We start from the raw sequence: 16,068 nt of genomic DNA, 5'->3' as shown, positions 1-16,068 counted from the left end.
ACAAGGCATGCTTTCTTTAGGGCTCCACCAGTACCTTTTACATGAGGAAAGTAAACATTAAGAAAAGCCACCTGATCCTCCAGTTGTCTAAATCCATGCTAAACTCAGTTAAAAGCAATACTCTCATCTGCTAGGTTGCTTGCCAGCAGTACCAGTATGATAGAGAAGGTGCACTAGCCACTAATGTTCACAGAAGCTGTACCCATGACTCCTCATTTTGGAGATAGGATCACCAGGAAGAAGCACGAGGCCATTTAAAACGTGGCACAAGTTATCCACTTCGGCTCATTTATGGCTCAGATGCCAAAGATGCCTTTCTCCTCATACTGCCTGCACTGCAGCAGTGTCTTGAAGTCCTGGTATGACCTGGGAGCCCTTGGGGCTGAGGTCTGGGCAATCATGGAACTTGCCTGGGGGTCTCTCCTGTCAAAAATTTCTTCCAATACATGTAACTCAGAGTGGGATGAAGATATTCCTGCCATACTTGTCTTACAAATGAATGGGATATCAAGAGATGAAGGGCCAGACTTGCAAAAGTATCAGATGAACCTGTCTGAAAATCTGCACATATCCATCAGCTCCAAAGAGCTGTCTGATGGAATGGTCCTGCAGAGAAGTGGGCCTGAGGAGCAGGATGGAGGGATGCACAAGCCGATCTATGGAGGAATGAAAGCTAAATGTCATCTTGGACCAAAGATGACAGAGGCAGATTTGAGAACTGATTCCAGGTCCTTCCCCACAAAACCATCTACTCCCTCTTGCCTGACCCCACAAAAGCACTTTCTGATGGTTCATGGAACCACCTACAGCTGTATTTTCACAGCCCTTAAATTCTCCCCTGGAGAACAGAATGTTTTTGAGGCAGTAAGCGATTAGTTCAATACTCAATATATCCTCCAAGTAGCAAATTATTAAACCCACACCAGGACTCAGGTGCCAAAGGGGGCACATTCCAGAGGTGACACATGCCAATAGCGACATAAATCAGCAGGTAAAATGGGCTGGTACTATGCATTTGGGAATGGTAGACATCAAGTCTTGCAGCTGTAAAATAACTCCCAAATAACCTTAAATGCAGTATTAGTAGAAAATAAGCTACAGCTTGCCAGAGAACAGCTTTAGTCAAAGATGCTTTAGAAATCCTGAAACTCGTTTCTTGTGAGATTATTAAAGAATAAGATTTGCTGACTACTGGATGCCTCCTTAACCTTAGAGCCTGATTGCCCTGCTGAGCCTGTAGATACTGAAACTGCCTGTTTGAGAGGTATGCTGCTGATCGGCACAAAACCTGGTGAGGGAAAAGAGAGGTACCTCTGGCAGTAGAGTCCACCCAAGAGAAGAGATGCTTGCTCCAGACAAGGGTCATGACCAGTGTCTGCATAGTGCTAGGGTCTCTTTGGCAATGGCATACTGGATGTGAACTGGGAATGAGCCCTTCATTGTGAAGGGTGCTGAAAATACTGCAGAAAGGAATAAAAAAAGGGAGTGCTATACATACACAGAGGTCTGGGAGGGGAGGGAGAAGGTGTGGTTGGTTTTATGGGCTGCACATTTGCTCTAGTTGTTATTTCTTTCAAGTGAGCTCTGTAGGGCAGGCATTGTCTCCTCTACTTTCAAGATTTAACTTTAAAAGACTGTTAGAGACTGTTGCTTAACAAGACTGGGCTCCATGCTCTATGTACCATGAAATGTCATAAAAATTTTACATAAAATTATCATCTTGGGCTGAGGCAGGAATGATTACATTGTGAATCAAACACTGAAGTTTTATTTAAGTAAAAGTCATGAGTAACCTAACAGACCTTGGAGAGGAGGTATGAAATGGTCTCACCTCTGCCTTGCAGGGTAAGGTTTGGTGCACCGTGAAGCTGGATCCCAATGTGGCTGGATAAAATCAGCCACAGCTGCCCCAACTCCCTATCTACTCCCCACACTCAGGCTACCTAGGCACCCAGACCTGGCTGCTGACCACCTGACACAACCAACTCAAGCTTCACACCTACGTTCCCCACCCAGTCATTACCAGGCTAATATCTTGCTAAAGCACAACACACTAGGCAAAAGCTTTTCATCCCCTGTGAAAACCAAGGGCAACCTACACTGCAAGTTCACCAGCTTTGATCCCTGCCTACAACATATTAGCTTTTTTGTTGTTGGAGGGCTAAACATTTGCTTGTCTCAAAGGGGTAAATCCTGCATGGATGTGAGCTTCTCTCTTCCTTTCTTGTAGTTCTTCATCTGCATAATGTGAGAGGTCTGTAATATGCCATCCCCAACTGGACATTTGATACCAGAGAGATCCCAGCTCACTGTGAACATGCTCCAGACCTGTTGATAATTAAGCCACTAGATCAGAGGAGACACTTCCAGCTGTCTTCTAATTCTGTCCAAGGACCATCACTTCTCATGACTGCCTTTTAGGCCTACTTTTATTGCCACCCAGAGCAAGCAAGGGGAACAAAACCACAAGTGTTACTCCTTTCTTTGAGGCCTCATGTTCTCTTTTCACTGTGTTGACACAAACACACCCCATTTGCTTTCTGAACATCCATCCTTTGCTTTAGCACCCAATTCCTGATTTGCTAGAAAATGATTTGATAATGCCCAAGTTCATTATTTTCCATCTACCCTCAGATTTTCACAGAAACTTTTTAATTCAGTACCTGCCAGGCCTTTTTGATTTGAACTTCTTTCTTTAGGTACTTCCTCCTCTGCACTCCACCATTTCAAAGCATACTCAATGACCGTGTGTTCATAGCATGTCCAAATCTGCCTTTTCCTGACCAGATGTCAGTAGCTGTCAGATGCTTCAGTGAAAAGTGCTGTGCATGAGGCAAAATATATTGTGCATAGTCAGTTTTATGACTAAATCTTTATTAACTTAGTAAGATGTGCCTATGTGAGCACTGAGGATTAGAAAAAAATAATAAAGAGTCTCTGCACCAAAGCTCATTAAATTCAGTTTCTTATCAATTTGTATTTGGAGGTTCACTGGTTTTTGACACAGCAGATGTATGTTTAAGCCATTACTCCAATAAGGATTTTCTGAAGCCAAAGGAGATCTGGACTTTACCTGCTGCCTTTCCCCAGGAACAGCGCACTAAGGTTTTTCTCCTGTGAGCAGGCCTTGACTTGTACGAAATAAATTCATAAGAAGCTTAGCTTCTGAGATTACCGCCAAATTTGGTTGAAACTGGCCAATGAATTCAAAAGCTATCTGGACAGGATTCACAGAGAGAGACCTGCAGTCTCCAAATAAATCACAGAAACTTCACTTCAGTCTGGTGTTGCTTCCTTTCAAGTGCTCTGAGCTCCACGCCCAGAGCATGGTTGGGAAATGCCTCACTGGCCAAAGGCTCATCAGAAGCACATCAAGGAGCCTCTTAACTGAGACGTCAAACACCCAGGTTTTTTAGAAGCCAACTGGAATCCATCTGTAACTATTTTATTACCTAATTTGAAATGTCAGCTTTTCATTTAAACTAGATGAAATGGCTGAGCACAAGGTCATTATTTCTGTTTGATCTGTCAGTATCCATGTGCTGTCATCAAGGAGTTTCAGTGCCAGACACCAAACACTACTTCACTTTCTCTGCTCTCACAGACTTTCAAGCAAAAGAGGAGGAGCATATCTTGGGTTTTGGTAAGTTTTTCTTGTAACATTACACAAGCGGTTTTCTTGGTTTGATAAACTTATCAAAAGCCATACAAAAAAACCCAGCCAATTAGTCTTGCTTGAAAAAGTCAAAAGTGATCACATTTGCTTGCAATATGTACATCATGCTGAGAGCAGAAGAGATCCATGAGAAACATTAAGCTAACCTTTAGCCCTAATGCAGTTCAGCTAAAGAAAGAGTAGACAGCCACAGGCCATACCAGTACTTTATCTATCATCAAAACAAATATGATATTGGGGTGGCTGTCAGATCCTTTGTATTTCTCGGAGATGAAAAGTCTGGATTTTGAGAGGCTCTAAGGACAGTGCTTCTTTGGGCTTCTGGCTCCATTTCCTGAGGTCATGGGAAGACATCCGAGTCTTAACATTCAGGAAGAAAAAAAAGGTTTCCATCTGAAAACCCGATCCTCTTGAATTCAGCAGACACACATGCACAGATATCTAGGGACCACCAATCTGTCACTACCTCATAGGACAAAGGCAATTGTAACCACCAAAAAATGAAGATGCACACTGTCCTGCCTTTGCTCAGCAATGTGGAAATGCCACACTTTTCCCTGGAAGGATGTAAACCACCGCCTGGCACAAATGGCCAGAAAAACCTGCCAGAAGGGCCACAGAAACTCTCCCCTATCTACCACATTATAGTGTGAATCTGAAAACTTTCTCCCCTATCAACTTTCACTGACAAAACCAGAACAGGTTGCACTTTTTTAACAGATTGTGGATTATGGACCACAGACAATATTCATCCATCCACCTCCCTGGGTGGGGATCACGTTGGTGTTTGCACAGCAGAGATGGAGATATCTGGATCTCAAAAAACTCAGTCCAGAAATCATTCATAGACCAGAAAAAGAGAAGAGCAGTAGAATAAACTGACCTGAACACAACCCTCTTGATTCTATCCTTCACTTCTTGTTTGGTTAGATACGAATCCAGTGGGAATTCAAGGTGGGGAGTTGAGCTAAACTGTATCATTCCCACACGGACCTAAAAGAAAAGGTTAAAAGATTATGAAAGGTGTCTGTGAGAGTTTTACTCTTTTGATCAACTTATAGATTTGGGAAGATTAAATTGTATCAAGACAAACTCTGTTTTCCATGCTGAGCCATTGGCACTCTAAATGAACTTCAAAAAAGAGCACAAAACACAGCATTACCTATACAGGCTATAAACAAGGCAAAAAAGTTCATCTGCAAACAACAGGAGCCTCTGTTGCAGTTACAGGCAGCTCAAGATCTATATTCATCTGTTCAGAGCAGCTAGTAGCCTCAAGGACATTAAGTTTATAAATAAAACCTTTTATACCAGGCCATTTATACACTGAGCAGGCAATCTTTCCATTACTAAAAGCAGACCCCTCTGGCATTGAGCACAGAAGGCAACACAAGCCAATTATTTTTCCACTGCCTCCTCTAAAACCATTTTCTATAGTTGAAAATGCCTGAAAATGCAAACAGACTAAATTGTATGTATTGGGCAATACATTCAGAATATTTCACTGAAGCCCTACAATAAGTTTTATGGAACATGACAACTTCAGAGGTGAAAAGGCAACTGATTTTCAGTTCAGTCTATGTGAGGATTAAGAGAAAGACTAGGGGAAGGATGGTATTAAAAAAACCACAACCCACCAAATCTGCAATTATTAAGTGTTCAAATTCTTTTGCCTAAGCCTACATTGCAGGTGGTTCCTAGATGCAAGTCCCTACTTTCAGTCAATTTAGTATGAGCCATGAAGAGGGAATGCCCAGTTAACCTGAGCCACCTAGAATCTCTGAAAGCCTCGCACACACACTGCGACTCCTCCTCATCACTGCCCAGGATGCAGAAAGCTTCCTGTGCTGTGTGGCTGTAAGCTGAGATTTGAAGGGTGAAAGATTTCTTAGATGAGAAAATGATGGAAAGGAATGATTACTTCAGCTTCCAAAGGACCCTGCAACAGGGGCAGAGTGGCAGCTTTCGATTTTTAGGACCTGGAGCGGTGGTAGTAGTTGGTCTGGAGGAGGTTTTTAGGTACAAGTCCATGTATCCCTGCCACGGGAACCACGAGCAAACACAAGACCTGCCTCTGCTCCTTTGCTCCCAGACCTCTCTGGAGAATCAGACACGGACCAGGGTCCTGAAAGCCACAGCTCCCATCGCTTCTTTAACACACATGGCACCCAAAATTAGACTTTGATTTGAGTCAAAGTCTGGAATAGGAGTGGACAAGAACGAACTCAGCATAGCCACACCTGTCCATTTATCTTAGCATGTTTTATACTGGGTATCTGTAAACACCAGCTGCTTGGACTGCAGCTGTCAGTCCCAGCTGGCCAGTCCTGAGCTCTTCTCTCCAGTGAGCACCAGCTTTAAGTGCACTGCACCACTAACAGGCAGGGAGTGCGGTGAGATCTTGAAGACCTATAGCAGCATACAGATCCCCAAATGCCTCAGTATACAGCTGTTGCCTTGCAGTGATCTCCCTTACCTTCTGCCCTTCTGACCTATTTTGTACTAGAGACCTTCTAGGAGAAGCAGAGCAAGCAGATTGCATCATTTGCCCCTGTGCAAAATGGTGATTAACTTCCCATAGACTAATTCTGCAACTTTCTAGGCAAAAAAACAAAAAATACAACCATTTTAATCTATGACCATCCAAACCAAAATAAAAATGCATTAAAAAAATCCCAGTCATAATCTTTAATCCAAAAGGTTACATCTTTTCTCAAGACCAAATGGAACTTCCCAAAATCCACGAAGAATCAAGAAGTGTCCTCCAACCCCACTGCTTCACCAACCTCCACTGTACCTTTCTGACTAAATACTCTGACCTTATGGTGCCTGCTAGGTTGAATTTTGCAGTTTCACTCAGCACATTATCACTGGCCTTTCCACACATTGCCAAGCTGCTTTAAATTAAAATGAAACATTCCTGACACTCACCCTGTCTGGATGGATGTCCAAGGCATCACAGAGCCTGACTGCAAAGTGCTTAGACCTTTCAAAAGTTCCTTTGCCAATGCTGTAGGAGCCATCCAAGAGGAAAAGGACATCTAACGAAGCAGAGCACTTCATCACTAGGAGAAAAAGATAGACACTGTGAAACTACACCTTAATAGTCTCACTCTCTGGAACCAGACAGCCAAGAGCAGAAAAAACAGACAAATGGACTTGCTGAGGATGGACTGGGGCAGTGCGATGTGCGCCATCCAAAGCCCATGTACACTCCTGCTCTGTCCTGCAGCAGCACCAGTTCAGCCCTCTCAGTCTGCAGGACTTTCACCTTAGATTTCAGTTCCCCAGCCTGGCTTCAGCAGTTATGAAAGCATGGAAGCAGCAACTCCAATGAGCTGATGCAGTGTGGTATCTTTAACCGCAGATTGCTGCTCTCCCAGCGAGGATGGGAGGAGTGAGCAGTAGGGAGAGGCAGCCATGCCCAGGGGGACCTGCAGCCTCTCCCAGCCCAAGGCACAGACATGAATCTGGGAGGTATTTGCAAAGCATACAGAGTCCCACAGAGCCAGATGTGTTTCATCTGCAGCATGTTTTTCAAAACACACTTATTTTTCTAAACACAAACTCTCTGAACAGCTCCAAGGCACTGACAGAAACACTTTTAAGAAAAATCTGCCTTTTATCCTGTCTTCAGAGATGTGTCCTTGTATCACCCCTCCTGCATGAACACGACTGCTCTCAAGTACAAGTTCCTGAGGTGCTTATGCTGCAGTGGAAACCCATAATTTCACTGAAAAATTATTATTTTTTTTAAAAAAAAGGTAGACTGCAGACTCTGAAGAGACATTTTCACAGTATTTACACAGAAATTTTAAAGTCTCTTCTGCAGTATTTACCAAAAACAACTTCAAGGGAAACTGAAGCCCAAAGCTGCATACAGGCAGCAAGCACACCAACCTTTAAAAGAGCCCTTTTGACCCGTGCCTTTGCTCTATCCCCATTATCATCATCATTTTATTATCGCTACTCTTTTTCTGAATCAGTTCTGCTAGTAAAAACCTGTATTTATAATTAGGGGTTTCTAATACCAGATTATGAGGGATTGAAAGTTGTAAAGCATTCCCTTCTGGGTCGCTGGGTTTTGTAATAGGGCAACCAGCCTTGCCTGGAGCACTGCACTGGGGACAAGCTGGAGCACGGCCTCTCAGCCAGCGCCGTCCTGGCTTGTCAGCCTTGCCCTCACAGCTGATCCGAACACAAGGATGCAACAGCCTGGGTGCTCGCCCAGTCCCTGACTGCGGCTGCCTGCCTAAGCATGCACAGAGAAGACTGCCATGGCCCCATCCCAGAATGGGCTCGGCATGGAGAAATGGGCCTCATTCAGTGGCATGAGGAGGGGGATCTCTGTATTGCAGAGGCACAGCTGCAACAACGCAGCTGTCTTACAAAGACTCATAAGAAAGATATCTGCAGCCCACCAAGGGGTTCTTGGTGATGCCCATCAGTGAAAAACATCCAAATACAGCACATGAGGATGGAAAGTTTGAGCTGAACACATGGTGCTATGAAATGGGGCTGGAAGGTATGGCTGGCATAGAAAAAAATGTAATTTATCACCTGACAGACAGACAATACAAAAGAATGCCTAGCTGTAAAATGCACAATACGGTTTATAAGTAACTGATTGCATGTACATCAAGGGAGCTGTAGGGGAATACGGTCTGCTAGCTAGCCAGAGCCCAGTCATCCCTACTCACCGCATCGTGGCTGGTGCTGGTTTTACAGCCTGAACAAATCAGCCACATGAGGTCTGACCACAAATCAAGCCTGTAATTAAACACAGCTCCTTAAATCAGTATTGCTTGAAACAAGCTCTGAAGGAACTAACAGAAACACCAGCCAGTTGGCAAACAGACAATTTGGGAAAAACAGAGTAGGTGGAAGAGCTAATGGCAATGAGGGAAAAAGCTGGGCTAGGGCAGAAGCAGCCAAAATGCTGGACTTGTCAGAGCATTGCTGCAGACTTTATGGACTGAATGGGGTCCAGTAAATAAAAATATATTTTAAAAAAACAAGAAAAACAAAGAAAGAAGGAACTCAGACAAGAAAAAAGACTTGCTTAAAAAAACCCAAACTTACACTGTCCAGCAGCTGAGATCTTGCTGATTATCTCCTGGTCCGCATGAATTTTCTGTATACCCAACACCAGCAAAACTGTGGAATCAAACAGATAATCACCCATCAACACTAGAAACTGCCTTTAAAAAAAAAACTTAAAAAAAAAAAAAAAGCAGACACGTAAGCTTTATTCTACAGCAGGAAAACCACTGTTTTGCTGTATAGATTTCACACTTGCAAAAAAAAAAATTTGATGACTCAGTATTGTCACCTTCCATCCATGGAAGGAAATTCCTTCTATCAGGGACACAGAAAGCATGAAAAATGTCAAGGACTTGACTCCAGCACACGGGAAGACAGTCCCTCTGCTTACCGCATGCAGGGACACAGTGCAAGAATAAGATCTAGGCCAGGCTTAGGCTTCAAAGATTACAGTCATAAGCACTAGAGACACCAAATAATTGCACTGGAGAAAATTATGAGCTTTTAATCTCATAACATCAGCTTTTCCCGTATCAATTAAGACATTTCACATACAAATCAGTTACGTGTTCAAATTCTCAGAAAAGCTGTTTCTCCAGGCATTATTTTCTCCCCTTCTGTGCTAAACTATGTTTCAGAGGTTTATCCATAAACCTCCTGGAGAAGCACCAGTTCAGCTGTCACTCTTCAGAACAACCATCTCCAGCCAGAGACAAGGAAGCATTCAAGTTAGAAACCATTAATGCAAAACAATGACTTTAAACGTACCTTGAGGAAGCAGGAAAACACAGATGGATTCAAACAAGAGGCTCATGGTGACAAATCTGAAATAAATTAAAAAAGGAGAGGACTATTAATCCAATTCCTAAAGCTGTTTTCTTTACCTGCAGCTGATCATCTCCTTGCTGGTTGTCTCACGTGATGAGTTCAGAAACATTTGGTCAGAGGGGTAAAAGCAAATCCTACCCTAGGGTGAAGCGTAGGAAACATACAGAAGGAAAAAACATGAAAATGAGGGAATGATAGAAAAGAAAGTCTCCCTACATACTATCTCCTTTCCTATCAAAACCGGAGAAAACAGGCTTCGCAGAGGAGGGAGGGACTGCCCAGCCTTCCCTCCTCTCCTTCCCTCCATGGCCACCCAGACCTCGACTCTCTTCTCCTTTCCTCCCTCCTCTTCACTGCACCTCCCTCTCGAAGCCGAGTCCCACCAGGGCCCCTGCTGCCCTCAGGGAGCTGGTGGAGAGCCCAACACAGCTCCCCGGGGGTTCATGGAGCACAGGACAGAGCCACGCTCCCCTCGACCCCACCATCGCCTGCGGCTCCAGCTGAGACGTCCCTGCCATGGCGCACAGCCGAGGGGTCCTGTGGCGGGGCCTGCCTCAGCCAGCGCTGCTGCCCATCCTCATCGCGGGTCTTCAACAACACTCAGCCACAGGCTCTTTCATGCCTTACATTTTCCAAGGACTAGCTTTCTGGAGAGATTTTTTTATGTATAACTGTCCAGCAAAGTCAAATTTCTGCTCATTTATCCTCTGAAATCAGCAAGGCTGCCATCACATCATAGGTGGACTTCAGTGACACTTTCGAGCATACCCAGATTTAGACAAAGCATGTCTGGCAGAGACCTTGGCTTTCTATATAAAACATGTATATTTATTTTTTCTACAGATTAAAAGCACTGGATGCACTCACTAGAGCAAATTTGACCAGATTCATGCTGGGTCTCTGACTCTCTCTGAACTCTGACTCTGACTCTCTCAGAAAAAGCAGATTTTCTTCATGTAGTTAAAGACAAATAAACACATTTCTCAATAACCAGCTCTATTAATTGTTTTTCCAAGAATATAGAGAGGGTTTTTTCTCAGGAAAGACTTGTCGTTGCAGTGTATATTTAACAAACAGCCAGGAAGAACTTATGTTTGTTAGTGAAATCATCAAAACAGGCCCATTCCCATCACTCCAGGTGTCAATTCTTTGAAAGCGTAATCTGGCAAATCTCACAATATAGGGCAGGGGGGGTCAGGGAAAGGGCTTCCTGAGGGCCCCCCCGCACTGCCTGTCCCAGTCCAACCTTCCACTACTATCACCCTTAGAACTCTTTCCTCTGACTAAGTATGTTCCTTCTTGCAGGAGCTAATACACCTCTGTGATCATCTCATACCCAGCCCCTTTTACATATTTACACATGAACATATTTAGTCAGAAGAAGCAGCTGAGCAGTGGTTCCTCTCTCTTGGTGTTTGACCTTGGATTTAACATTCAGCATTGGTGTCTCGCTTCCTCAGTTTCCCCAGTTTTTGAGACTGGGTGCCAGCACCTCCTGTGTCTCCATAGGTAGGAAGACCCGATCAACACACAGGTGTACTCCCAGGGACATGTAAAACTTTAAACCCCAGGACACAAGCCAAGATTTAAGCAACAGAAACTTCTCCTCCAGGCAATCCTTTCTCTTCAGAAGAGTGGGTGAGACACCTGAAGTGATAGGCTTGTCTTGTACTACAGAATCAGTCTCTGACCCTTCCCTCTGCCAGGGTAACCACTAGTACCCATCCCAGACACATTTGGTCAGAGAAAGGGCCCATTAAGCCCATGCAGCTGACTGCACTTTACACCCTCACATCAGACAAGGCAGGATATCATGCTCAGTTACCTGCACCAGTCCATCATGAAGAGGGGATTAAGAAAGTGTCACTGGGGATTATAGACACAATAACTAACACTCTGTGTCTTCAGTTCTTTACCCAGTACCAGGTGCTTTACAAGCATCACCCTTCAATGTGTCCTCCCAAGACCCCCACCAGACATTAAGAGATCTCAATCTTGCTTAAGTCAAGGGAGGTAAACACAAACCAAGACTTCAAGAAGGATGCCCTTGTGTCCCTCAGTAGCTTCAAGCCCTGGCACATGCCACAGAGGTAAAATCATCCTTTTGCCATACCTCAAGGACATTCTTTCTAGGAGCTAATTCCAGAGCACACAACATCCAAAGGAAGACAAGCCTCTGCTTGCAACCAGATGTGACAGATGTAGAGGGATTTCAGGTTGTTATCATACAAAAAAAACTGACAGGTTGAGATGCTTCTCCAACTTGGTCTTAATTCATTCTTTGCCTTTCAGCCCAGATTTCAGCAGGAACTGAAAGAAAGCTTCATCATCACCCAGTGCTCATCAGCTCAGCCCAGGATTAGCAGCAGCTCAAGAACTTCAGACCGCAGCTTTGCTGGGGAATGGCATCGTGAGCGAAGGACAATTCATTTTATCTTCCTGGCCATTAAGAAATGAAATTTCAAAAATGTCTGCATTAGTACTGAGTCAGAAATTTTTTAACCACACTCACTCAAAACTCCTACTTTTTGTACCCAGATTCCCACTTGGTCACTTAAATATGATGGCAACTTATGCAAACCTAAGAATATAATCACGTGTACCTTATTTGGAGAGTGAAGGGAGAGAGTGGAGAGAGAGGTAGAGTAGGAAAAAGCTCTTGTTGACAAGTATCTTCCCACCATGTCTTTCACCATCTGCAAAATATCTGAGCTTGCTTATTCTTACTAATGAGACAGAAGCAAACTGTGATCTGAAAACACAGTGAACTCAACACCACTGGCCACCGTGATCACCTGGATTTGGAACCAGCTGTGCCTACAACAGGGCAAGCACCTGGCTGAGAAGGGATCCAAAAAATACTGTGGGCTGCTGTCTCTGTAAGAAAGGAAAAAGGCTTGCAGCTGATGTCATGTACCTCGTTAAATTTGCCTAGCACAAAACACCACCATGAGATGCTCTCCTGGGTATATCCATATGAACATTCCCCATTTCTACAGACTGTTACCAGAACAGTTAATACCATATACACTACTTTGGGGCAAATGTTACTCTTGTACTGGGACAAGTAGAAGATACCTAGAAGTACTGGTCAGCTGCTTTAATTTACCACCTGACTCAGAGACCTAGCTAGCAACAAAAGGCATCTCCAGCTCATTTTTCAAACTGTTCTGCTTTTATTTAACAATAGGGGAGAAAGCAGAAGTGCCTGTGCTGCACAGTCATTAAAGCATACTCTTAACAAGCCAAGTGACCCCCTGTCACTACAGTTGTAACTGCGGTTCTCTTCAGCACTGCTCTATCTGCTGGGGAGGACGTGGCACCTCTTTGCTGAGGGGACACCACTGCCGGGAGCTTGTCTGACATTTAGGTGTAGGGAGGGAAGAAAGGAGCCCAATTTTTCTGCTGCCTCTTTCAGTCTCCCTCAGTCTGTTTTCCATAAGTAAATTTTACTTTTTTTTTTTCTTGCCCAGGTTTGGAAGCAGTGGGCCAACTCTATGAGGAACTCCAGGTGTCCCCTCTGGCACTGCTCAGCTAGGGGCAGCCAATGGTGAGAGCCAAAACCAAAGGGGGGAGGAGGAATACCACAGAGAAACGTTTAACTTCTCTTTAAAACAAAGATCACAAATTTCAGCCTAAAACTTTTGACAATTTTTTTTCTCCAGGTGATAAGATTAAATTTCCATAAGATGCTCTGCAAAACCAGACTGTTTATTATACCCCCCTGGTTCTCCAGCGAGGAACAGTTTTGACAGGCTCTTTTCCCCCATGCAATAAGGGCTCCTGTATATGAAAAGACCGTGTTCTTGCAGCACTGCATTTGACACGGGGTACTGTCAAAACCAACATACTGCAGATCAGGTCCTGTACGACCCACGAGTTACAGAATAAAATAGACTTCTGACTCAAGAGCTTGTGCTAAACCTGTTGTGTAGTTTGTTCTTGACAGAAGTGTTCATGCTACTGACTTTGCCTGTGGCTAGAGCAGCAGGAGTATCTCCATGAATGTCTCACCTTTTTTATCTTTTGCTGGATGCCACACGCAAGATCACCCAAGGGAGCCAGGGCCTGCCTCAGCATTGCAAGCACCCAGCAGCTAATGCAGATGCTGGGGAGAAACGTTTTATGGAGTGGCTGAGAAAACGGGTACAGTAATCTGCAGGGACTTGGTGTCTTAGGACAAACCAACAGCAGCATTAAGAAAACAAATATGCAAACAATATAATTATATTGAGGGTATAAAAGAATGCAGATAACTTGGTCACATACCCTGTTGAGAACTACCAATTCAAGGCTATGGGTTCCAGTGCAATTACTGTAATTGTCCTCTGTCACCCCCTGCCCCAAACTGTGCACATCTGGGTAGGTTACAGCTGGGTGCCTGGCTCAGGGCCTGAGCTGCATGGCCTTGCACCAGCCAGAAACATCCACACCTGAGGTGGATCAACTACTGATCTATCTACACCAGGAGCAGGTGTGAATGGTTCCCAAAGAACTAGGTGGGAGAGGACCATGCTCCCTGCACCCTTGCAGCAGGCAGCGTTCTTGTGCATATCAGCAAGATGACATCTCTCTGCTTTGTTCCTTGGATGTACCACCATGCCACACAGATGCCTTTGTCCAAAAGCTTCCTAGAGGGACAAGAAGACCTTAGGTTTGTCACCTCCTCTTACAATGCAAAAAGCTCTGTTATTTCATTTGGTGGCATTGCTGCCCCAGAGCCCCCCTGCACGTGCTCCCAGGAGTGCTAGAAGGGGTGCTTGCCATCTGCAGCAGAAGCAAACCACTGACCAAAGGGCATTAACCTGGTGGCTAACAAAGCCAGGCCTCAAAGCATAGGCACCTGCTGGCTGGCTTAGAAGGACAAGCTTCATACTACCACAAGCAGGAATAAGGACTTAAAAGATTGCTATGACAAGCTTCTTAAAGAAGCAAAATTCTGGTCTGCCCTTCCCCAAACACATAATACTGCAGAATAGGAGAAATTCTACCTTTCCAAGCCAGTCAGTTGCAGCGATTACCTACAGCAGAGGCTGAAGGGTGAAAGGAAAAATCCTTTTTTGACATCTCTGGTACTCAGTTTAGCTTTTAGAACATGAGACAGTCTGTCCTCACCTCGGCATGAACAGTGTCAAGCTCATACCCAGTCCCTTTTACAAAACTAACCCTAATTCACCCATTCCCTTTCTGCTGCATCTCTGTGAACACAGGGACAAGCCACAGCCTAGGGATTTTTTTCCATGGCACCACTACTGCAAACATGTACAAGCTGTTACCTGCATGCATTTTCAGCACAGCCATATATGGGCCCTTCCTAAAGGAGCTTAAGAAAGTGCTAATCTTCCTTGAAGTTTTTTTAGAACTGAGGTAGGGTCAAAAGAGATTTTTTTAAAGTAATTTCATCTACTTACTCCTCTTAGAGTCTTCCTAGAAGACCCAGACGTCTTAGGAGCACCCACTGAAGATGATGTGGTTAACTATCCCAGCACACAGTGCATGAGGTCAGTACACACTGAGCCTCTCCAGCACATTCCTCTCTGAAGAAAGTGGGGAAAATGTGGTTGTATGTGGGACTTGTCTCCTGGTGATGCCTCATATTCACCACATAAAATAAACAAAATGGAAGCCAATTTAGCAGAAGCCCTTGTGAAATCATTTTCACCATTTCCAGGTCCAGTTTTAACATCTGTTTGCCTTTTCCCAGCTAACCTGGAAGCAGGGTCCTGCTTCCTGCCTCCTCCCTGTTTCCACCCCAGGCCACTGGGGAAGGCATCTTCGTTCCTTTAACATGTATGGAAACCAACCTATAGACAAAAGGGATTTGCTCACAAGTGCATAAATTTGCAACACAACGGAACCAGACAGGGTGTCCCACTCTAGCCATTACACCACATCAGGAAAAAATGCTGCTGTGCGTGCTCAAAGACAGGGGCTACTCTAATTTCTTTAATGAAATACGAGTGTCTGGGTACATTACAGGTATCATTCCAGGTCCTTCAGTTCTTGCTCGTTCAGGACTTGATCGAGCTGGCTTTGTGTCTTCTGCAGGAAGGTTTTGCAACCTGTCTGAAAGCCTGCCCTGGCAAGTTCAGCACTCTCCCCGGCCGCACCCCAAAACTGCTAGAAACAAGTCAAATAAAGCACTACAGCACGGGCTAACTTTGGTTTCCCGGGTGGTGGATTTTTTGGTATATTAATAACCAAATCCCCTTTCCGAGTACAGGAGCAAAGCTTATGCTCTTCAGGGGCACCAGGCAACTGGACCAAAGGTAAAAACAGAGGCAAGGGCTCAACCTGCCCCCTTTGCCAGGTCTTCTCCTGACCTGGGACGGCCCTCGGCTGAGCAGTGCGGCTTTTGGGTGCCTCCTACCATCACCTCCCCGACCGGCACACGGGCTCCGAGATGCCTGCCGCAAAGCGGAGCGTGTTCCCCCCGCGGCCCCCCAGCACCCCGCGGAAGAGTCTGGCGGGTTCCACCACCACCGCTGCCGGGACCCCGCGGCTGAGCCCCCCCGACCCTG

The 16,068-nt window shown here is 44.9% G+C and overlaps 1 protein-coding gene across 5 annotated transcripts in view; it reads right to left on the bottom strand.

Moving 5' to 3' along the window:
• VWA2 (von Willebrand factor A domain containing 2) overlaps positions 1 to 16,068 on the bottom strand; it is a 28,105-nt gene that overhangs the window by 11,716 nt on the left and 321 nt on the right. For 2 of the 5 annotated variants that reach the window (XM_026851299.1, XM_026851302.1), the window contains exons 2-5: positions 9,488 to 9,543; positions 8,759 to 8,833; positions 6,608 to 6,741; positions 4,560 to 4,669 (exon numbers count right to left, since the gene is read on the bottom strand). In XM_026851299.1, the coding sequence (XP_026707100.1) occupies positions 4,560 to 4,669; positions 6,608 to 6,741; positions 8,759 to 8,833; positions 9,488 to 9,533 (365 nt within the window). In that variant the 5' untranslated portion in view covers positions 9,534 to 9,543. Of the gene's footprint in view, positions 1 to 4,559; positions 4,670 to 6,607; positions 6,742 to 8,758; positions 8,834 to 9,487; positions 9,544 to 9,603; positions 9,687 to 12,150; positions 12,244 to 14,958; positions 15,134 to 16,068 lie in introns of those variants that run through there. The other 3 variants (XM_026851301.1, XM_026851300.1, XM_026851303.1) reach the window with 3 other exon arrangements.

Source organism: Athene cunicularia (genome assembly GCF_003259725.1).
Source record: "Athene cunicularia isolate RWA chromosome 6 unlocalized genomic scaffold, athCun1 chr6_part1, whole genome shotgun sequence".
In the NCBI taxonomy this organism is placed as follows: Eukaryota; Metazoa; Chordata; class Aves; order Strigiformes; family Strigidae; genus Athene; species Athene cunicularia.
Note: the sequence above shows the minus strand (reverse complement) of the source record. Positions and strands in the feature narration are given on the sequence as shown.